The sequence below is a fragment of the Rhinolophus hipposideros genome (genome assembly GCF_964194185.1).
Source record: "Rhinolophus hipposideros genome assembly, chromosome: 5".
NCBI lineage: Eukaryota > Metazoa > Chordata > Mammalia > Chiroptera > Rhinolophidae > Rhinolophus > Rhinolophus hipposideros.
The window spans coordinates 59,687,922-59,712,121 of NC_138051.1; the positions used below are offsets into that span (position 1 = coordinate 59,687,922).

At 49.4% G+C, this 24,200-nt stretch overlaps 1 protein-coding gene across 1 annotated transcript in view; it reads left to right on the top strand.

Moving 5' to 3' along the window:
• The window catches only part of CORO2B (coronin 2B), a 132,974-nt gene extending 110,449 nt beyond the window's left edge, over positions 1 to 22,525 (top strand). Inside the window, exons 4-12 of the mRNA XM_081048321.1 lie at positions 8,726 to 8,875; positions 9,488 to 9,652; positions 12,129 to 12,245; positions 12,371 to 12,475; positions 13,025 to 13,121; positions 16,059 to 16,171; positions 16,525 to 16,615; positions 16,818 to 16,957; positions 20,535 to 22,525. Coding sequence (XP_080904447.1) covers positions 8,726 to 8,875; positions 9,488 to 9,652; positions 12,129 to 12,245; positions 12,371 to 12,475; positions 13,025 to 13,121; positions 16,059 to 16,171; positions 16,525 to 16,615; positions 16,818 to 16,957; positions 20,535 to 20,666 — 1,110 coding nt within the window. The 3' untranslated portion in view covers positions 20,667 to 22,525. The remainder of the gene's footprint in view (positions 1 to 8,725; positions 8,876 to 9,487; positions 9,653 to 12,128; positions 12,246 to 12,370; positions 12,476 to 13,024; positions 13,122 to 16,058; positions 16,172 to 16,524; positions 16,616 to 16,817; positions 16,958 to 20,534) is intronic.
• The last annotated feature ends 1,675 nt before the right edge of the window (positions 22,526 to 24,200 follow it).

Sequence of the window (24,200 nt, forward strand, 5' to 3'; positions counted from 1 at the left end):
CAGGGAAGGGCGCTATGAGTTTCCTCCTGCTCTCAGCCCTTCTCCAGCAGCCATAGAGAGAGGTTTGTGACATCTCAAGGAGAGGAGAGAGTGATCCCAGGAGAGAGAGGGAGAAGGGAGAGGGAGGCAGGCCCCTCTCCGTGCTGGGCCGAACACAGCACCTTTCCTTTGCCTTCTATTCTTTTGTTCTTCTATCCAGTGGCTGCCCTCATCCAACCCCCCCTCCTCGGAGATGATGACCCGCCCGGAGGAGCTGGAGGTGGGATGGGGCAGGATGTCAGCCTTGCTGGAAGCAGCCAGAAGCCACCCTCCACCCTGCCCTCCTACACACTTGAGAGCCGTTACACCCTGGAGTTGGAAGGGAACAACACACCCATGTTAGAGATGGAAGGACAGTAGCCCCAGGAGGCCTCCCCGACATACCTGGTAGCTGTAGACAAATTGACAGTGTGATTCGCTTGTTAAGCAGCCAGGCTCAGGAGGCCACAGGGCTAGGTTCAAATCCTGACTCTGTCACTTCCCAGATATGTGACCTTGGACCTGTTTCTTTACCTCTCTGTGTACCGGTTGCCCTGTTGTAAAATGGAGACCATACTGGGTTCACCATGAGAACTAAATGAATGTAAAAGTGTGTCTTGGCTACTAAGAACTCCATAAACATTAACTTTCTTAGCCTTAAGTGAGGACCAAAGAGTTTAAATACCTTGCCCTCGTGCAGGGTGGCCAGAGGGCTGGGAGTCAGTCCCCCAATGTGCACTCTTTCTATTACATTCATTCTTTGCTCGTTGAGCACCTCAAAATAGGCCTTGTATAACTCGTTTCCAAAAAGGACTAAACTGAATGCTAAGCCTCAAAATTCAGGAAAGAAATCCTCCACCAGGTCCCCCTTCCAAACCAGGACAAAAGGGATGCTTTCCCATCTATCCAGCTCACCACCAGCCAGAGTAAGGGCGAGCCCACTCACCTCAGCTCAGGGGCGATTCACTGCCCAACCTGCTGCTGGTAGGAAGGCTCTGGGCTCCTCAGGTTCTTCCAGTGATTCATTCATTCAACAAATATGTCTTGGATGCCTATTATGCGCCAGGCACTGTTTCTCACCAAAAGACCCTACCCCTGCATGGAGGAGCTGACCATCCAGTGGGAGGCCTAGCAGGTTATCTGTGCCCAAAGAAGGGTGATTTCTAGATACGTGGGGCCAGAGAGCTGTATTAGTTTCCTGGAATAGATGAGCAGAAGGACAGACCATGTCCTGTCCAGGTTGTCAGATTCCAGCCAGGGGCAGAGGTGCAGAAGAGAGGAACAGGGAGCTTAGATTGCCTGATTCCAAGCCTGAGTTTGAATCCCAGCTTCTCCCTTCCTAGCTGTGCAACCTGGGCAAGTTTCCTAACTTCTCTGTGCCTCATTTCCTTATTTTTTTAAGAAGACTCATTAACAACAATAATAATAATACTTAGCATATATCCTTCCATGTGTCCAGCTCCACATTTACCATTTTATTTAATCCTCTAGCAACCACCTCACAGGACTCTCAGTGGTAGATGCTCAAGCATGCTTCCTTCTGGCCCCTCAGATGGCCTCCCTCACCTCCCTGGGTTTGAAGTGATTTGTTCCTCACGTTGGGAAACAGTTGGGTGGTCAGAAGATATCGACATTCAGGTAGACTTTGAGATTCTGCCTCTTGTTTAGATGAATGACAATAAACTCAGTTTCTAGTAGTAGTAAACAAAATAATTGGTAAGAAATGGGGGTTCGGGTGGGGGGAGTTCCAGGAGCTCCCTGGCTCTGGGCAAGACCCTCACTGCTTCTCTTTTTTCGCTGCAGAAGTCTTGCGAGTTGTTGTGACCTGGGCTCAGGCACTGTATCTGTAGAGTGGTTGGATGGAAATCCTAGCACCAAGGGCTGTGTTGTCGCTCAGCTAAATTGGATGCTTCCCGAGGGCTGACACCATATCTTGTACTTTCCTTTTCCTCCTGACACTACTCCAAACAGAGTTGTTTTTTAAGTAAACACTAAGTACTTGGAATCTGTATCTTCTCCCAGCTACTTAGGACCACTGTGAACTCCAGCTCCTGCTCTGAGCTCCTATACCCCAGATCTAGGTAATAAGTACTGTCTGTTTGCTGTAGCTGTATAACAAGCAGATTCCCTACATGGAGCATTCTTTCTCTTAGGAACAGCATTGTGAGAGGAGCTGAGTATGCCCTCACTAGGCCCTGGCCCTAAGTCACCAGCAACCATGACTCTCAATGTGTCAAAAGCAGAAACTCAGCCAGATACCTTCATAACCACATAATAATTTTACAGAGGAAATGTATACTGCATTCTACAAAATGGAGACAAACTTTATACCACATACACAAGGGTAACAAAGTACACATAAAAAATATAAATCACGTCTTAAATTAGACCTATATAAAACTTGTATATAATCCTTAATAATAAGCAAGCATTGTTTATATTCAGTGCTTAGTAATCTGCTTGGTAGGACCTATATTTTATCTTTATTTAATCTTTATAGCAACCATAATTCTAGATTCCATTATTCTTACAGATGAAAAGACTAAGGCTCAGAGAGGCTAAGTAACTTGGCCGAAGTCTCACAGCCCGTTAAGTTCAGAGCCTGGATTTGAATGGAGCTTGTCAGACCACAAAGCTCTCCCTTTGTTGTCCAGCTGCTCCCTCCCCCATGCATAGAGACACTGGTTTTGTAACTTCATTAACCGCCCTTATCAGCTGCCTTGCCTTAGCCTTGTCTGCACGTGTCTGCTGTTTCCCCCACAAGAGTGAGCTACTTGAAACCAAGGGCCATCCCCCAGTGTTTAACGTCTATAACACAGGGTGGGGCTGAGTATATTTTGTTGGATGAATGTAGCTGAGGTAAACAGAGCTCTGACCCAGGGACCTATGTAGGAGACAGTCCTAGGCACAGGGGGCTTGCTGGAGAGAGTGCTTTTGCCACTTTCCCCCGCCCCTTCCTTCCCGAAATCTGGTTTGGCAGACCCTATTGGGTTTCCTGTTGAATTGAAGTAACCTCCCAGAGCAACCTCTGGGCAGATCCACAGTGCTCCTCCCACGCCCATCCACTCTTTGCCTCTAACAAAGCCTTTGAATACTAACGGATTGGAATTCCTTTTCCAGTTTCTTGGGCCCACTGTGAACTCTAGCTCCTCCTCTGAGCTCCTGCAGCATATGGTGCCGACTGTTAGCTGTAGCTGTGGATCAAACAGAGTTTGTCTCTTCCTCCAGGGATACATTCAATGATGTCAACAGCAGAAAAGTTTCGAAGATTAACTTGTACTGTCTCGATGTGATGTACATATGAGAAAACCAGGGCCCAGGGAGGGAAGTGGCTGGCATCAAATGAGGATAAGGCAGAAAGCCTCTTTCCCTCTCTGTGGGACATTTTTCATCCAGGTACCCCAAGCCTTGCCTGGGACCCTACTCCAGCAGTTATTAGTGAAAAAGCTCTAAGCTTCTCCCTTGCAGCCCTTCACCCCACGGGACGAAGATCCAGTCCAGAGGCTGAGCCTGAGCACAGACATGACCTGCCCTCCCCACCCCCTTAGCTTAGCCCCTAAGTTACTAGGCAGAACTGTCACCCGAACAAATCAACTCATGTGGCTAGAAAGCCTCAGATTCACAAAAGCTCTGAAGCCCAGTTTAGTTTAACCCACACACCTCTGAAAGGTACACACATCTCAATTCATCATTTGGACGAGAGGCCTAAGCCTCAGAGACATTAACTGGCTTGTCCAAGGTCTTCCTACTAGTCAGTGGGATTAGAGCCCTCACTTCACAGCTTCCCCCATCTCTCTACTCTCACGTCATGCAACCCAGGGATGCCTCAGGTAGCTGGCTGCTCAGTAGTTAAGCTGTTCTGGGAAAGAGATTTTTCTGAGATTCTACCCAAGCAGTGCTTTTTGGACCTCAGTGACCCACACAGCCTCTGGCTTCCTCTGCCACCTGCCAGCCTGCTCCACACCAGCCAGGCTGACCCACCTGCAATTTCCCTACCCACTGTGTCCAAAACCACAGATGCTGGTCACTTTTCTGTCTCCCCACATCCCCAACCTATCTTTTCAAACATGGGTTAACATCCCCTCTTTTAACCCTGCTTCTCCCAGACCCTCTCTCACCCCATCACCCCCAAGACTGGATTTGAAGCTCCCCAGCTCTGTGCCCCAATGGGTGCTCTGCTGTGTGGGCCCCCTGTGCTAGTCAAGGGCAGACATGAGGTGAGCTCCGTGCCCATCACATTGGCCAGCAAGGGTCTGGCTCATAAGAGGTGTATATGGAAGGAATGACACTCAACTCTCTATTTCAAAGATTGTCCTCAAATGTCAGAAGCCATTCTCCTGCCTCAGGTGACACTTAGGTGCTGAATGACTTGGCATTCATGTGTATACATGCTTGTCCATGGTTCTCAAGAGACAGTCTGAGTTATCTATAGATGGGATCCTTTGCTCCCAAATGCCTCCACACTGGCCCATCATTCTGCCCCTTAAAGTCTCATCCCTTCGAGTCTGAAAGCTTCTTAAGCTTCCTACCCGAATGCAAACAAAGGTGGCCAATAATCACAGAAAAAGATGCCCAGTATTTCCAAGAATCAAAGAAATGCAAATCTAAACGAGATGGTATTTTTGATCCGATGGGCAAAAATCCATTTTTTTAAAAGATTTTATTAGGGAAGGGGAACAGGACTTTATTGGGGAACAGTATGTACTTCCAGGCGTTTTTCCCAAGTCAAGTTGTTGTCCTTTCAATCTTAGTTGTGGAGGGCGCAGCTCAGCTCCAGGTCCAGTTCCCGTTTTCTAGTTGCAGGGGGCACAGCCCACCATCCCTTGCGGGACACGAGGAATTGAACCGGCAACCTTATGGTTGAGAGCCCACTGGCCCATGTGGGAATCGAACCGGCAGCCTTTGGAGTCAGGAGCATGGAGCTCCAACCACCTGAGCCACCAGGCCGGCCCAAAAATCCATTTTTGAAGGTATAGTTTTCGAGACATAGGTGAAGAGGCAGACTATTGGTGAAAACCGAAACAGCTTTGGTGAATAACTTTACGGTAACTAAAATGAAATACTTCTAGGCACGTGTATTCCTACAGGAATACTCATGCCCATGCACAAACTTGTATTACAGAAGAATGGATTGTTATAGGGGGAAAAAAAAGGGCAGAATCCAGATGTCCATTAATAAAAGTTTATTAAATCCATCATGGCACAGTCATATAGCAGATGTCTCTCTAGCCACTTAAAAAGAAAAGGTAACCCATATGTAGGTGTGGAAAGATGCCCACTATCAGCTGTTACATGAGAAAAGCAAGTTGTAGAAGTACATGTGTAATAGCATCCCTTTTGAGAAAAAAAGCAGGAAATGTGTGTGCGTGTGAAGAGTGGGGGGTGAGGGTTGGTGGTGTTGGGGGGGGGAGTGTAGGGGAGTATGGTGTGTGTGCGTGGTGTGGGGATGTGTGTGGGGATGTGTGTGTGTAAGCCAAGCATCAGTCTCCTCTCTTCAAGGGTCACCTTCCTCTAGTACATTTGGGGACAAGAGGAATTGTATCTATTCATGACTACTGAGTCATCTACCTACAGGTCCCCACTGTACCCTCCCACCATTTCCAGATCAGACCTCATCCCAGAAGGCCCTCTCACAGGGCCTGTGGAGAAAGGACCATGGGGCCTGCTGGGCGCCATTTATGTCACCTCCCTCTGCCAGGTCCACCACCGTGCAGAGCTATGGAGGAGTACAAGGCTTTGCTGGAGAGCTGCAGCAAACAAAGGAGATGATAATGAGGATAAAAAAAGCATTCAGGGGCGGCCAGATGGCTCAGTTGGTTAGAGTGAGAGTTCTGAACAGCAGGGCTGCCGGTTCGATTCCCGCATGGGCCAATGAGCTGCGCCCTCCACAACTAGACTGAAGACAACAAGCTGCCGCTGGGCTTCCGGAGGGGCAGCCGGATGGCTCAGTTGGTTGGAGTGCAAGCTCTCAACAACAAGGTTGCCGGTTCAATTCGCGCATGGGATGGTGGGCTGTGCCCCCTGCAACTAAAGATTGAAAATGGCAACTGGACTTGGAGCTGAGCTGCGTCCTCCACACCTAGATTGAAGGACCACAACTTAGAGATGATGGGCCCTGGAGAAACACACTGTTTTCCAGTATTCCCCAATAAAAAAAGTTAAAAAACAACAAACAAAATCAAACATGCAGGGCCTGCCCGGTGGCTCAGGTGGTTGGAGCGCCATGCTCCTAACGCCGAGGTTGCCAGTTTGATTCCCACATGGGCCAGTGAGCTGCGTCCTCTACAGCTAAGATTGTGAACAACAGCTCTCCCTGGAGCTGGGCTGCCGTGAGCAGCTGGAGGTTGGCGTGGGCTGCCGTGAGCTGCTGTGTGCTGCCGTGGGCTACCGTGTGCTGCCATGAGTGACTAGTGGCCAGTGTGAGTGGCTGGCAGCCAGTGAGAGCCACTGTGAGCGACTGACCTACAACTGGCAACCAACTGCCTCAGCGGGGGCAGCGCAAGGCTCATAATACCAGCATGGGCCAGGGTCATGCAGGGTGTCATGCGGGGTCTCTGGTCCCACTCCCCATATAAGAACGCAGGATATGGTGAGGCCAAAAAGGAACACCCACGGAGCCATAGATAGGGGAGTCATACCACTATACTCTCTCTGGCGGCCGGGCGAGACACACCAAGTAGGATCCACACGATCTGCAACCCGCCGTCCATTTCTCTGCCTGCCAACCAACCAACCAACCAACCAACCAACGCAGCCACGGCAGTTATATCAGTGGCTAATTGGCTAACTGGTTACAGCTGATGGCCGACTATTACCCGAGCCAGCACCTTTCCATGTGAGGCAGAGAGCTTGGAAACTGCTCTCCTGGGACTCTGACCCCACAGCCAGGGAGCTGTGTCCTACACAACTAGACTGAGAAACAACAGCTTGAACTGGAGTGGGGGTGGGAGGCAGAAGAAAGGGGGGGGGAAACAACATTCAACTGCCCCCTAATTATAAACTTTTTCTCAAATGTGTTTTTGAAACTGAGAATGTTATACCTAAGGGTATTGATTGAACCTGCCCTTCTCACCGGGAAGCCCCTGTGTCTGCATGTGCAGAGCTGTGTCTGCTGGGGAACACATGTATGGGAAATACTCATTCTAAATCACCAAGAAGAGAAACCTGTCAAGGGAATTCCCTTTGGAGCAACTCTAGTTCCAAGCTTAGCTCCCCTCTCCTTGAGGCTGCCTGTAATTGGCTTTTTTTTAACACGCTTTCTGTGTTTATTCATAACCTTCAGAATTATAATGGAATGGCCAATATTCCAAACTGATACGGTGTATTAAGTTGTTCCCCTTATGCTGGTCATTTAGAATGTTTCTAAATTTTCTGTATAGATGGTGTTATCATGATCATCTTCATGCATAGAAATTTTTGTTTATATTGAATTTTAAGAGTGAAATTACTGAGGCAAAGAATATAATATAAATGTCTTTATGGTCTACTAAAGGTGGCCAAACTGCTCCAAAAGCGTGACTCTGATTTATAATACTACCAACACCCATTGAACCTACAAGTTCCAGTATAACCTTGCCAACGCTGGCTTTTTTTTTTTTTTTTCCCAGTTGGCTATTTTAGAAGATTATAAATGGTATCCCAAAGCTGTTTTTCCTGTTTGTCTCCTGACTAGCAAGGATGGAATTCAGATTTTCAAAAAGTTTGTTTAAAGGTGTCCCAAGTTATAATCATATGTGCTCTTTCCTGTCTACCAGTTAGATCATAATAAATAGCATTAATGATGACAATAAGAACAATTAGAACAAAAATTAGAATTCCTTAGGTTTTCAGAGCCCTTTACCGTTTACCAACTTTTATAAGCCGTATCTCCTTTTATTCTGCCTGTAGGCCAGTCCAGGCAAAGATTTTTTCCCCCCATCTACAGATGAAACAGTTGAAACTCTGCAGAGACTGTTGTCTTGAGAAACAAGTGCACCAGGGCTGATGTAAATAATCAAGGGGATTATTCAAAAATTTCAGAAAAATTGCCCAGTTTCTCTCTCTCTGGGGCCACATGGTCTCTTCTCTGCTTCTCTGGGAGTCCCATCCTCCTCTCTGCGGATCATTTTTTTCTGCTTCTCTATCAGCATCCAGGAAATGGCAGCTGCAGCAGGCTCTGCCCATGCTTTCAGCTCAGACTCCCCGCGTTTAATCAGTCTCTGCCCCTTAGTTCATCATCTCTCAGGAGAGACTGGGCCTCCCAGCCTCCCAGATGGGTTTCCATCCTGGGTGGGAGACAGAGTGGAGGACAAGGCCATATGATACACACAGAGGAGCTGAGGCTGAAGGCAGATGTCTTAGAAAGGTGTGTGGGACGGTAAGCAGAGAAAGGCTTTTTAATACAACACTGTCTCAAAGCTGATCAATGAGTGGACCTCTGGGTCTGAGTAGACCATAACAATATGAGCATGCCAGAAATATTATAATAGTTGCCAAAGTTTGCAGAGACTTCTTGGAGAAAACCGTGCCAAAGGCAGAGAGGAGACGGCCTCTTTCCTCTCTATAAACCCTGGAACCTCCCCTCAGCCTCAGCCGGGCTCTGCCCACCTGCCTTGCCAGGAGGCTCCTCACCAAGCAAGTCTCAGAAAGCCTGGTGTCTGAGGAAGAGGCCATGAGAGCCTTCTCCTGGCCCTGCACACCCAGCCGCGGCCCCCCATCCCCTCTGCAGGTGCGGATCTGGGAGATCCCTGAGGGTGGGCTGAAGCGGAACATGATGGAGGCGCTCCTGGAGCTGCATGGGCACAGCCGGCGCGTAGGGCTGGTCGAGTGGCACCCCACCACCAACAACATCCTGTTCAGTGCCGGCTACGACTACAAGGTGGGTATCCCGGTGGGCAGTGGAAGCAGAGAGGGAGAGAGAAGGGTATCTTTGGGAAAACACTGTTAATTTCCTGAGCATGTTAACCAATATCATCTCATTCATTCATTCATTCATTCATTCATTCTAAAGAACTGAGCATCTTCTTTGTACCCCATCATTCCTGAGGTCCACAGAGGCTACAGGCATCTGTACTACTTTCTCTGGCACTGATGGACTGGAGGTGAATGCCCACTCTGTGCCCACACTCTTCCGATAGGAAAAAGGAGCAACCAAAGCTGCTGGAAGAAGAGTCCCAAACCCTCCCCAAGGCATGACCTCAAAAGAGGTGTGCCAGCCACTGGAACCTGGCAAAGAACATTTATCTTTCTTATTAGTAGCAGAAACTGAACCCAGGCTGAGATTGGGGTCTGCCCAAGGACAGTAGTGGATTTGTGTGACAGGGACGCATCAGCCGTTGATACAGAACTCAACAAGACTATCCTGCATCCCAGTACATACCAAACCTGCACTGGGCATCTCTCCCAGGACCATCAGGTGTGGACCCGGGACAGATGCCCCATGACAGCAGCAGGAGGGCTGACCCCACCTCCTGCATGTGTGCCCTCTCAGATCCTCATCTGGAACCTGGACGTGGGTGAGCCCGTAAAGATGATCGACTGCCACTCAGACGTGATCCTCTGCATGTCCTTCAACACTGACGGCAGCCTGCTTACCACCACATGCAAGGACAAGAAGCTGCGTGTGATCGAGCCCCGCTCTGGCCGCGTTCTGCAGGTGAAGCCCCACTTTTCTGAGGGGAAGGGGAGGTATAGGGGCTTGGGACTCAGCTTGCAGCCAGGCCTGTGGAAAGCCTGTGACAAGTCCCCTCTCTCATGCATCTGGCCTGCACTTCTGTTGAACAGCCCGCCTGTGCTGGGCCCTTCTCGGCTCATAGGAACCCTGCCTTGTCCTTGGTGGAAAGGGGCTTTAGCACCCTTTCTCATCTACTGCGCCCCTTCCCCAGATGGGATTCTTCGGGCCTGCTCTGGGGACAGAACTGGTGACATCCTTCAGCACATGAACCCCTGAGTGTTGGCTGGGCACAGGAGGAAGGGATTTGGACTCACTGCCCAGCCCCCTGCATGAGACAAGACTGGTAGAAATGGCTCAGGGTACCAGCCTCAGGGACAGCTCCATATGGGGCGGCTGATGGCGAGCTTAGCTCCAGTTTTGGTCTTTGAGTCTCTAGTTTTGGTCTTTGAGTCTCCTCTTGACTGTGAAGAAGGAATTAGATGTCATTTGGGAGCGAAAAAAAGTTAACATTTTTTGAGCACCTACTGCATGCTGGTCACTAGATGGGAATGGAAATTTTGGATGAAATTTGAGATTTACTTCCTACATAAGAAAGGATTGGTGGTGACCTTGTGGCGTTTATCTGGGCAGAGTCCAATATTGTGAGGCCAGAAAGTCATTCACTACTGCTACTACAAATAATAATACTTACCCTAGCTATTAGCACCATTAGGATTAACCGACATTTACTTAGAGCTCATTGGGTGGCACGCACTAGGGCCATGGGCTCCACATCGTTACCTCATTTAATCCTCGACAGTTCTCTGAGCTTGGTACCGTTACTCTTCCCATTTCACACGTGGGAAGACTGAGCCATGGAGAGGGTCAGAGACTTGAATCTCATAGTCACAGAAGAGCTAGAAGTCAAACCCCGCCAGATGGATCCCCAGAGCCCATGCTAAGCAGCAAAGGTGTTAGAGAGCAGAGAACCCAACCTCCACCTCACAGCTGTGGACACGAGCCCAGTGCGGGTGATGGGCTCCTCCCAGGTTACACTTTTTTGCAAAACTTGGAACTAAAATCTAGAGCAAGTAGTACCAGCCTGGGTCTTTGCGCTGCTCCACCAGCCTCTGGTTTCTACCTGATGCTGACTCATCCTGGCAGAAGGCCATTGTGTGTTAGGAGGAAAATGAAGTGTCATAAGCCAGAACTCAGGAGAGGAGGCAGCGGACAGCCCCGTTGGTAGGAGCCTCTGGTGAAGTGCGTCATCAGTGACCCAGCATGAGTCCCCTGTCCTCCTGACCTTCAGTGATTCCTGCCAGCAGGAATTGTTGTGCGGGTTAAAAGATATGCCCTGCTGAGAGCACCTGGCACAGTGCAGGCCCTGCCCGGGCCTGGCCAACATTATCTCCCCCTACCCTGTCCCCCACCCACTCTGGGACATGGCAGAGAGGCCTGGTTTCTGGACCCACTGCTCCACTGCTCCTCAGCACCTGTATTCTTTCCTGGGGAGTGCTATAACAAATTACCATACACGGGGTGGTTTAACAAGAGAAATGTCTTCTCTCCCAGTTCTGGAAGTTGGAAGCCAGAAGCCTGACGTCAAGGTGCTGGTAGGGCCGTGCTCCCTGCAAAGGCTCTAGGGGAGGATCCTTCCTCGCCTCCTCTGGCTTCCGGTGGCTGCTGGCTTCCTGGGCTTCTGGGCACATCACTCCAGGCTCGGCCCCCACAGTCACATCACCTTCGCCTCTCTGTGTCTGTGCAATACCCCTCTGCCTGTCTCTCATAAGTACTCTAGTGATGGCATTTAGGGCCCATTTGTATATCCAGGGGATCCCCCTATCTCAAGGCCCTTAACTTAAAATTACAGCTGCAAAGTCCATTTTTCCAAATTAAAAAAACATTCAGGGCTGGCCTGGTGGCTCAGGTGGTTGGAGCACCATGCTCCTAAAACCGAGGTCGCCAGTTTGATTCCCACATGGGCCTGTGAGCTGTGCCCTCTACAGCTAAGATTGTGAACAACAGCTCTCCCTGGAGCTGGGCAGCTGTGAGCAGCCAGAGGTTGGCGTGAGCTGCCACGGGCTGCTGTGTGCTGCCGTGGGCTACCGTGTGCCACCATGAGTGGCTGGTGGCCGGCATAAGTGGCCGGCAGCCAGCGTGAGTGGCCGGCAGCTGGCGAGAGCTGCCGTGAGCTGCTGTGAGCAGCTAACCAACCGGTGACTGACTGCCTCAGCTGGGAGAAGCGCAAGGCTCATAATACCAGCATGGGCCAGGGAGCTGTGTCCTACACAACTAGACTGAGAAACAACGGCTTGAACCGGAGTGGTGGGGGGGGGAGGTGGAAGAAAGGGGGGAAAGAAAACATTCACAGGTTCCAGGAATTAAGACACAGATGTGTCTTCCGGGGGCCACCATTCAGCCCGCTACTGGCCCGTGGTGTCCGGGGCCCTGGCTCATCAGCTGTCTCTGTCTCCACCAGGAGGCAAACTGCAAAAACCACAGAGTGAACCGGGTGGTGTTCCTGGGGAACATGAAGAGGCTTCTCACAACCGGGGTCTCCAGGTGGAACACGAGACAGATCGCCCTCTGGGACCAGGTCAGCCGCAGGGAGGCTGAGGGGTTACATAAGTGGGTGATAGCTCTGGGGGGCTTTGCTAGGGTTTGGGACAGTGAGGTGCCGTCCTGCCTGGACATAGGCTGATACCGACCCCTTCCCTGCAGGAAGACCTATCCATGCCTCTGATCGAGGAGGAAATTGATGGGCTCTCCGGCCTCCTGTTCCCCTTCTACGATGCTGACACCCACATGCTCTACCTGGCTGGAAAGGTAGCAGAGGATGGAGGAGGGACTGGGGAAGCCTGTGGGAGACCCCTGTCCCCATGGGGCCCCTGCTCCTGCCCTTCCCTGCTAAGAAGAGCTGGCCTAACCTCTAGGGCCTCCACCTGACCCAACCTGGGCCTCACCTTCCTCCCCTGAAACCAACCCTCAACCTGACACTTATTCTTACTGAAGTGTCAATGACTGAGAATTCCTTCAGAGGAGGATTGGAGAGGGTTTTACATTGGAATAGGGATCAAAGCCGGAAGTGTGGAGGACAGTGATTAACAATGATATTTGAGGCACCTGCCAGATCTCTGACAAATATGGCCTTGTTTATCAGAAAAGGTGTCTCCACACACACACCACCACCACCACCCCCCACAGCGAGTCCCCTGTGGCCGGCACACCAGGGGAGCTAGGGGCCAGGTCTCCTGGGCCTTTGACAGCTGCTGAGGCTCAGCAGAGGCTGTCTTCAGCAGATCCCTGGACCAGGGCTTGCTCAGCCCTCCCCTCCCCCTCTGTCTTCCTCACTTCTCTCTCTCTCCTTGCCCCCAGGGAGATGGAAACATCCGGTACTATGAGATCAGCACTGAGAAGCCCTACTTGAGTTACCTCATGGAGTTCCGATCCCCAGCCCCGCAGAAAGGCCTAGGTAAGGGGTCCAGAGGCTGCTGTGATGATTAGGCTGTAGAACGAGAGACTGGACATTTGGCTCATGGGTCACCGCCCCCCCCAAATGAAAACGCAGACTCAGAAGGTCCCAGCTCATGGACAAGTCAGAATAGAGCCTACAGAGCTGCTCCTTTGAAGGTCAGCCTGCCGGTCTCCAGCCGCTGTCACCGCCCACTCGAGCGGCTCATCATTCCATGGTGTTTTCATCCTCCGCCATCTCTGGTCATCGGCAGCCCACGAGGATACACACAGTGTCTTAATTCCTGTTTGCAGATGGGGAGGCTGAAGCCCAATATTCTGACATCAGGGGGAGGTGGTTCTGTAACTAAAGGTCAGAGCAGGATGTAGACCCAGGATTCAGCCCCTTCCTGAAGCCTCTGAGAAGCCAGGACCCCCAGGCTTCAGCAGCAGCTCTATCCTTGCCTGAGAGGACAGGAGGAAGTTCCAAGGTGCCCCATCACTGCATTCCTCGGCAACTAGTTTCTCAGGCAAATCCCAGAGAGAATTCCAGGATTGACGGAGTGCAGTGAGTCAGGGTGGGGGTGAGAAGTTCTTCACCCCCCACACCCTCCTACCACTAACGTCTTACAAAAAATTTTCATTCCTATTAACTAACACTGGCAGTGCATACAATTCAGCAGTTCCCCCTTTGGGGCCTGAATCACCCAGTGGAAGGAATCTCTTCAGGGGCTCCTTTCCCACCTCTCCTTAGAATTTGAGTCTGGCTTATTCTCTCTGAGGATCAGGTATCATGGCCAGGACCTGCAGGCCAGCCTCAGCAACATCAGGATTAGAAGGGCCCAAGAGCCCACCTCAGTGAACAACAGCAAAATGGAGGCCCAGAGCTGTGCCTGAGGTCCTAACGATCATTTCATTGACTTCACCTTCTCCAACTCTCTGCCACCCCAGCTTTGCTCACTGTCATCACTTCATCAGACATTATAAAAAAGCATCCTGGACTTTGGAGTCCGACCTAGGTTGTATTTCAATTCAACTGTATACTTAACTCCTCTGATCTCAGTTTCCTCAACTGTAAAATGGGGATAATCAAAGCTACCTTGCAGGGCTATTGTGAAGCTTAGAGAGCAAGGGTATAAAGTATCTGTCAGAGCACCTGGTTCGTCCTGCTCCTTCATGCTGTTGTCCAACAAACATTTATTGGGCACCAGCTGTATGTCAGACCTCGGACCAGGTCCAGGGTACAGCGATAAAGAAAACACAACATAGCTTCACTCACATTCCACTGAGGGGAAGACAGACAATAAACTAATAACTAAGAAATATCAGATAGTAGTAAGTTCTAAGCAGAGAATCAAACAGCGTGATAGAACAGTCAGTGACTGGGGGCAATTTTAGATCAGGTGGTTAGGACAAGCCTATGGAGGTGACATTTTAAGCTAAGATCTGAAAAGCAGGAAAAGGGAAGAGTAATGTCAGTGGGAAGAACAGTTAGTGCAAAGGCCCTATGGTAAGAATGAGCCTGGCATGTTTTAGGAACATGCCAGGCTTCTGTAGGGAGAGCGGATTTGGGGACAATGGATTTTGAAAGGGCAGGAGGGAGGCAGAGAGACCAGTTAGGAAGCCATTGTGGACCTCCAGGCAAGAGAGGATGGTAACTAGGGGATGGCAAGATGATGGGGAGAAGAGGGTGAACCCAGGAGATGTGTAGTAAGCAGGACTTGGGGAGGAGGGGAGGCAGAGGGAGGAACCAAGGGTAGCCTTTCTGCTCGTCCTCCTCACCTGTGGCCACTACTGAGCATTTACCAGGAGCTGGGCACTTTCAAAGTTTCAGAGTGGCCCAGTAACTCGCCCCAGGCAGATCACGCAGCTGCTAAGTGGCAGGGCTGGAACTCAAACCCAAGGGTGCTGGCTCCAAATCCCACTTGAGTGCCATTACACCACTTCCCTCCAGCGCCTGGAATTTCCTTATCTGGAAGAGTGGCCTTTCATTCTAGTTGAAGAGAAGTAGAAACTTAACTCATAGTCTCACATCATAAAGAAACTAATGTTATTAGGTTGGTGCAAAAGTAATTGCGGCTTTTGCAATTATTTTTAACCTTTTAAACTGCAATTACTTTTGCACCCACCTAATATTTGTGCTGATCACCGTGCTGGGCAGTTAATGAGCATCTTTGCCTTCAATCCCTTGACCATCTCATGAGGGGCCACTACTATCCTCCTCTAACCAACCAAGGAACCTGAAGATCAGACAGGTAGTGAATTGCCCAAGGACTCCCAGCCAGAAACAGGGGCAAAGCCAGGATTCAAACCCAGGTCTGTTGGACCCCAAAACACCACATTGCGCTGCTCGATCAGTAGGTGTTCAGTAGATGTAGCCGTTAGGGACTCAGTGGCTAGTGCACACGCGTACAATACACGCAGATGCTCTCGGTCCTGGAAAATTTACGACAGAACAGCATTCAGGCTGCATTTAAACTTCGGAGGTGCAATGGAGAAAGGTTTCTTCTTCCTTTTTTCTCTCTGAGGACCAGGGATACAGAAGCTTTGGGAAACCAGTTCATTTCAGAAGGTGATGGGCTCTGTGGCTTATACTGTGACAATACTCTGTGACCTTGGGCAAGCCCCTTCTCTTCTGACCCCAAGGAGTCTCATCTATACAAAGACTGGACTAGATCCCAATATTTCTGCAGCCCCTTCCAGTTCTAAAAGGCCCTAGTTCTAAAGCATGAGACTTGGTGAGGCACGTCTGGCCCATGGGGCTTATTTGAGAACTTACCACCCAGACACAGAACTGACTCAAGAAGCCCCCGCCTTCCCGCTGCCCACTGCGTCAGTCATTGCCTCCAAACCTAGTGCCCCTCACTGGGGCCTTTCCCCTGGCCGAGGACATCAGGGAGGAGGGACACTGAGGAGGGGATCCCTGGGACCCCACAGAGCCGCATGTGACTGTCCACAGGGGTCATGCCCAAGCATGGGCTGGACGTGTCGGCCTGCGAGGTGTTCCGCTTCTACAAGCTGGTGACTCTCAAGGGCCTGATCGAGCCCATCTCCATGATCGTGCCCCGGAGGGTGAGTGGGGCTGGGCGGGGCTCCCAAGGGCCCCCTGCCTTAAATCCTAGCTTGCTCACCGCTGACTGTAAGCCTGGAGGAACTCAGAAGAAGGAGCCCTTTTCCTGTGGACTGGGGCCTTCAGGCTCCATTTGGGGTGGGGGGAACCTTCCAAGATGGGACAGTTTGGCTTGCTAATGAAGTCAGGGTGGGAATTCCAAGCGGGAGACACTGTGAGTGCAAAGGCGTGGAGGCAGGAAAGCCGGTAGCATGGATGGAGGTCGGCAAGGAGAAAAGTCTGACTGGAGAGCAGGGGTTTTTCTCAGCAGCCCCCCCACCACCATCTGTCCCCTCTTCTGCTCCCCCCACTGCAGTCAGATTCCTACCAGGAAGACATTTACCCAATGACACCAGGCACAGAGCCAGCTCTGACCCCTGATGAATGGCTGGGAGGCATCAACCGAGGTAGGTAGAGGAAGGGGGGGGCCTCACAGAAGAGGCAATAAGTCTGCAAGCTTTGCCTCCATCTGGCCCAGCCCTTTTCTCTTGCATGTCCTCCTGTTGGAACTTCCCCTCACACTCAGCCAACTGTCAAGCATGGTAATGAAAGACCATCACTTGACAGTCCATTGATTGTCAATGAGACCATGTCCCTTGTCTTTCTTAGATCCTGTGCTGATGTCTTTGAAAGAAGGCTATAAGAAGTCGTCGAAAATGGTATTTAAGGCTCCCATCAAAGAAAAGAAGAGCGTTGTGGTCAATGGGATAGATTTATTAGAAAATGTTCCACCCAGGACAGAGAATGAGGTAAGGAATATAAGCTACTACCTTGACAGGCCCTGGAAGAGTGAGACCTTTACATTTCAATTATGGGCTTCAGGCCTTTAAGCCAGCTCCATTCTGAGGCCTTTTTCTTTCTGTGACAAATACCATAAGTAGCCTGCTGTTGGCTTCTGTTGCCTCTGACTCTAATAGAGGCTGGGATATCATAGGGATATTGATGCCCCTCCCCCAACCCTCAAATTGACTAACCCACACAGTTACATGCCTCATGAATCCATTCCAGAACGTCGCTGTCATTTGGTGCTACAGGAGATATAAATTCCTGATTCACAGGGAAAAGCCAGCCGCGTGCATTACAGCACTGCCTTCCTCCCTGGCCTTGCAGTGACAGGATCTGACAATTTCCTGTTTCTGTGGAAGAGGTTGAGTGTTTATGGAAATACTCTTTGTACCATTTGGAATGGGTGCAGCTCATTCAGGGGCTACCATGGCTGGGCTTTGTCCATGCCCCCAAAGGCTTCTTCCAATCACACCCTCAATGTCTGGTGCCTATACAGTTCAGCTCAGCTGGGACTCACAGAAAGCCTACCGTGTGCCAGGCACTTGGCTTGACGCAGCTGAAGTAGAGATGGCTGCGTGGACACACCTGCATTTGAATCCTGGCTCTCCTACTTCCTGGCTGTGCCTGAACAAGTTTCCTGACCTCTCTAAGTCCATTTCCTCATGGCAAAATGGGGATATGAAATGCTGTGAGCATTAAAGAGATAATCCCGAAGTATCTAGCACTCTTCCTGTCGCACAGTAAGTGCTCAAAGAGGCTAACTGTATTAACCGTCCATTGCCATGTAACAACATACTCCAAAACTTAGTGACTTAAACCCACAGACATTTATTATCTCATAGTTTCTGTGGGTGCCTATGACTCAAGGTCTCGCATGAAGGTGTAAACAGTCAGCCAGGATGGCAGTCACATCTGAAGGCTTATCTACTTCAAAGTTCACACACGTGGTTGCTGGCAGAACTCATTTCCTCACAGGTTGTTGGAGTGAGAGTCTCAGTTCCTCATGGACTATTGGCCAGAGCCCCCCAACCCCCTTAGGTCCTTGCCACATGGACCTCTCCAGAGGGCAACTTACAACATGGCAACTGGCTTCCCTCAGAGTGAGTGGGGAAGAGAGGGTGTCCAGGATGGATGGCACAGTCTTTTTGTAACCTAACCTTGGAAATCACATCCCATCACTTCTGCCGTGTTCTAGTCATTTGAAGCAAATTACTAGGTCCAGTTCACTCTTGAAGGGAGGGGATAACATAAGGGCAATCTCAGAGGCTTCTTGTCTCATCAACTTACAATTACTACTATTATTCATAAAATTAAGACTGTGAATACCGTCTTAAAGGGGAAATTAACAGGTAAACTGATAATTGTTACAAAATATATTTATGTGCCATTATAGAGGGATGTCACATTTTTAGGACTGAATGAAATCATGTGATAAATGGAATTTGCTTCAAAATAATCCCGGAGGAAGGTGGTGCAGGAGAAGTGGGCAGGAGTAGATACCAAGAATAGATAGATATCAAAGAGAAGCAGTAACCCATGTCATTTGTTGAAGCCGGTTGATGAATACCTGAAGGTTCACGGTGCTATTCTTTCTACTTTTGTGCACATTTGGCGTTTTCCATTAAAAAACTTTGTTTGCATACCCTGAGGAGGTAAAGGTGCCGGAGTTTCTGTGCTAACCCAGATAGGCCATAACAAGATCCTGAACTCAGTGCTAGTACCAGCTATGGAGAAGACAGAGTTAAATAGTAGTTAAGTCACATAACATTTAGCTACAGACTTGTCTATATGAATCAGAACTGAAGACCTGGAGGAAATTTTTAAAGGTTCTCTAAGGAGACAAAATAAATGTCACAATCTCCCTACACTAAAGCTTGTGCACTATCCTCATTGGGAATATATTCACTCAGAGCCTGCTAATGCTGGTTGTACCCACAATTTTAATCTTCACAGCAGCTTGGAAGCAGCCAATTAGAAAACAGGGACGTAAATAGTAGACACATTGGTCTAAGTGTGGAGAGACAACCGGTAGCTTGACACAGGAAAAGAGACATATGGCTGCACAACTCTGTAACTTTGCTAAAAATCACTGAACTGTACACTTAAAATGAGTGAAATTTATGGTATGTGAATTCCACTTCAATAATGCCTTTTTTAAACCAAAGCTGACAAAAAAATTATGCAAAGAAATTTTGATAATTTGGAAAGCATAGGAATATGTAAGAACAAATAGTATATCTTCCTCAGAAAAAACCAGGACTGGTTTGTGGGATAATTTTTTTAAATGTCATTTAAAGCAGGGAATCATAAAAATGATATATACATTCTTTAAACCATTTATAATTTTCACTTAAAACATATACATTCGTTCAAAATATTTTGATGTAAGACCAAGACCATTTTTTTGAGGAACTTCCTGTTTGTGATCTGCTATGTCTTTCCCAAATAAATCACATTTTAACTCCAATTTCCAGTTTCTTTTACATGGAACAAGAACGTGAAGTCAACTGAAAACAAGACCCTAGTTTTCTTCAGTTTTCCCCAGTTATTTTTTTTGTGTGTGTGGTGTACAGTTCTGTAAGTTTTGACAAATGTGTCAACGTTTTAATAGTCATGTAACCACTATCACACAATCAAGATGTAGGATATTCTCCAATCTTTTGGGGTTCTGTCACCCCCATATCAGTCAGCAGCAACATTGTTAGCACCACCTTTATCAAGCTTTTTCTAAAGCATTCAACTTAGTTTTTATAGAAACAACTGATGTTTTGTACTCATATTTCATCAGTTTATATCATATTTAATTAAATTATGCAATTATAAGAGCAAATGCAACTCACCAGGAAGTTGGAGGTCAAACCCAACTGCTTGTCGGTAACATTCAACTCAGGTGTGTGCGGTTGGTCCTCCAGGAGCCGCTGCCTTCCAGGGCTCAGCGTTCTGTGGGTATTTCTGTTTTACAGAAGTTCTGTCAGTCTGTTTTACAGAAGACATGGAGAGACTGGTTAATCCAGGGGGTCAGCTAAGTGAGGGTCTGTCAGATACCTGTGCTTTGCCTGTGGCCACACCAGCATATAAATCACTGCCCAGTTCCAAACAAAAAAGCTGGATTCCATTCTGTATCCTGAGCCTCCTTAAAGAAAGGATACAAAACATTTTAGAAAGGTTTGCATCCAGAATGGTAACCAAAAGTATTAGGTTTGGACCTCTAAAAGGGTACACTTGGAATGTTTGGAAAACTGGCCTGTGTGAATTCTTCCCTTCGTCAGTGACCCTGAATCAGGCCCGGGACAAGTCTGTCCCTTTTCTTTTTTCTCAGAGGGGAAAGTAGGAACCATGAGCGGTGTCTGAAGAAGGGAGAGCTGTGGTGACATCAGTCACCTGGGACACTGAAGTGAGGGGAGCAGTGGAAAGTCTGGGGGAGGAGGCCACAGGCTACTATGGGGAGAGCGGGGGTTGGAGTAGCCACTCAGAAAATCACCTTCTCACCTGCTCTCTCCTGGCCCGGCCCTCTGTGGCCCCCTCTCTTCCTCCACCCAGCTCCTCCGAATGTTCTTCCGGCAGCAGGATGAGATTCGGAGGTTGAAAGAGGAGCTGGCCCAGAAGGACATCAGAATTCGGCAGCTACAGCTAGAACTGAAGAACTTGCGCAACAGCCCGAAGAACTGTTAGCTCCCTGGTGGGGCTGCTTTCTAAGCCGATCTCTCCGTTGTTTCTACTTGTCCCTTAACTTTCCCTTGTCCCGTGACCCCAGAGACAGAGCCAGGACAGGAGCTGGGGATAGCCTGAGGACCCCACCTACCACCTCAAGAACTGGAAGCTGACCTTTGACCTCTTGACCTCATGCTAATAAAAGTCCCAGCCTTTCCTGGAGACCCACTGCTGGCAGCCCCTTTCCCTGGCACCACAGGAACCTCGGCTTCCCCTCTGCTGGGCAAAGACCATGGACTCCTTCAGGGGTGCCCTCAATGGACCACGGAGCAGAGGAGGAGATGAGAACCTCAGTAGATTAGAACTGGAACTTTTCCCCTACAAAGGGGCCTGCTGCCAGGACATCTCAGCAACCCCTGCTGGGGCTCTCAGCATCAATAACGGACCACACCATAAAGGCTGGATGGCAGGCATCACCTGTTCTCCCTCCTCTCCCCCCACCACCCTCGACAGCCCTGGAAGCCAGGTTTACCTGACAAGGGTTGCAAGCAGCCCAGCTCCTTCCTGTCTCTTCCCCCTTCTCTCTTGTCTTCAGGGAATTAAGAGGATTGCTCGCCAAGGCCATAATGACCCCTTGCCTTCCCATGATTCTCTTCAAAGCTCTTGCAATACACTTTTCCCATTTAATTTGTGAGGTAGGCAGGGTAGGGAATAGTGTCCCCATTTTACAAATGACAGAACTAAGGGCTGCACTGGGGAAGTGACTTACTAAGTCACCCAGCAGGTCAACAGTGGACCCAGGACCAGGACGGATAGTGTCCAGACCCCAGGCCAGCCAGAGCCCTTCCCGTTGCATCAAAATGCCAATCCTGTGGGAGCATCACTAGTGCCCACGTATCTGTGGAGAATGACAACTGGAAGCCACTTCTACCGTCTGCCCAACACCAGTAGTGCCAATGTGTCACACTGCCCAGCTGAGGCCCCTCACACTCAGTGCCCCTTCCTCCCGCTGGCCTCCACCTCTGTTCTCTCCCCCAAGGGGACTCCCTCTGAGATGAGGCCTCTTCTTCTTGGAAGCTGAGTCTGAGGAGGGTGGAGTCCAGCCCTGGGGAAGGCAGAGCAGAGGTCTGATGGCTTCGAGGGGTGGATGAAGGTCTGCGTGAGTCTCTCGCCACTATGATCTCAGCCACTTTCAGCCTTATGCTTGTAGAAAGACCACAGCCCCTCACGTCGGTATAGCACTTTAAAGTTTACACAGTTCTTTGACATATAGGATCTCATTTGAGTCTCATGTCTGCTCCAGGAGGTAGGGAGCATTCTCTCCATTTTGCAGATGAGGAAGCTGAGAAGTGGCCTGAGGTCACAGGACTCTTTGAGACGCCACATTTCATTCTACGCGTTTTCTTTTGTTTCTCCTTTTCTCCCTTCATTTCCCACTACCCACAGTGTCCGTAGACGCTGTTCTCAGAATCGTCACAATTTGGGGATGAGCTATGGCCTGGGAATTAAGAAATGTCCACCCTTCTCTCGCATTCGCTAGAATCTACTAGACACACTATGCTTCACACCTGCTTTTCCCATGGCCACCCTGCAGGACATCCACAGAGGCCAGGGCTCCCTAAGCCCCTTCAGGTGACCAGGGCAGGGAAAACCCCCTGGTCCCTTGGGCTTTTCCTCCAAGAACCTTCCACCCTCTTGGCCAGCGAAAGCAGGGTCTCCTTACCCCCCACCTCCTGCAGCTAGACAGTGTCAGCTCTCATCTCCTCCTCCCCACACTTCTTTAGCTTTTTTTTCTTCCCCATTGACCTTTGTGATCTTCTCTGATTATTTATGCTGCCTCCCAAGGATAGAATTGAAATAAAATGTTTTCAACTTAAATCAAACCTGGGCATGGCCATCTCATTTAGCCCCAGGTGGTTCCTGCTTTTGGTTACCATGGTATCTTAATGGTCAGTTCCCCAGCCATAGCTCCTTTGCCTTTCTGGAACAACAAAACACACCTGTATCTACAGGTATAATTTCACACTTTCATTCACCTCAGCAAGGCTTCTGAACCTCAGCACTACTGATATTTGGGGCTAGATAATTCTTCGCTGTGAGGGCTGTACTGTGCGCTGTGTGATGTTTAGCCGCATCTCTGGCGTCCACAAATCAGATGCCATAGCAACTCCCACACAGTTGTGATAAACAAACATGTCTCCAGATATCACCCAATATTCCTTGGAGTGGCAAAATAGCTCCCAGTTGAGAACCACTGTTCTACAGTCATTCGATGGCCATCTGCTCTGTATTCAGTTCTGTGCTGGGGTCTGGGGGACACCCAACATTTTATACTGGAATGATACTTTGCAGTTTACAAAGCACTATTCTATACACTTGACTCTTGATCTTCATTCACAGAAGCTCTAGGTAATATGTTCTAACATTATTCCCATCTTGAAGAAAAGCAGCCAGGTCCAGAGCGGTGACATGCTCAAGATCGCTCAGCTGCTGTAGGGACGGGGATTGCATGAGCCCAGAGCCAGAGAAGGCACATGCTCCCAATCCCTAGTCAGTCACAGCATTAGGCCAAGTCTGTCCTGGGAGGAAGGCTGGGCCCATCATGGACACGGGATGTTGGGCAGGGGCTGCCAGCCACGGGGACACCCTCATCTCTCACCAAGCCAGGGTTGACATGGAGCAGAGTTGTCAGGCTGCATGGAGCAGCGTGGACACCACAGGAAACTCAGAAGAGCCAGAGGAAAGCAATGAAAGTTTTAGCAAAGAAGGCTGGAGAAGAAGTGCCCAAAGGGTTGCAGAGTGGCAGTGGAAGGGACACCGGAAACTGGGAGGGGTTGCTCCAGGCCCAGCTCTGCCTCTGACTGGGTGTGACATTGAATAATTCACTTCTCCTCTCTGAGCCTCACTTTCTCCATCTCTAAAATGATGGGATAAGATAATTTTAGTGTCCCTTCCTGGTCTAACACTTAAGTTTCTATTATACCAGCAGTTGGGAGAATGAGACAAATCCCCAAGACCATCCATTGTCTAGCATGAGTGGTGCAAAGGAGAAGTATATCAGGAGAAAGGAAGCAGCAAGATGGCTTCCTACAGGTGCAGAAAAGTACTTCTGCTAAACTTATATTTGAACAAAGACACCACTGGGGTTTCTGCTCTAGATAAGTTCACAAAGAACTGCACTTGAAAAAAATTGCTACAGTCATTGAGAGTCTGGCCTTTTCATAAGCTCCTCCCTGGGATGCTGAAGAAGGAGCTGGTTCCTTTGCTGAGGCTTCCTCCTGCCTGGGCCCAGAGAATAGGTGAATGGAGCAGGTGATTTGTCTCAGGTGTGCTCTGTCCCACCAGTTCTGAGCTTACCCAGGAAGCTCTATAATTATTACTAATTATGTCAAATTGTGCAAGTTCAGGATCAAATGTGATTTCTCCCCAGATAGCCCATTTTCCCAACTGCATTTGTTAAGTAACCTATCGATTCATCATTGGCTGTCTGTGTGTCCTTTAGTTCTTCGTACACTAGAACATATTCTATGCCTAGTCTGTTACTCTGATCCTGCT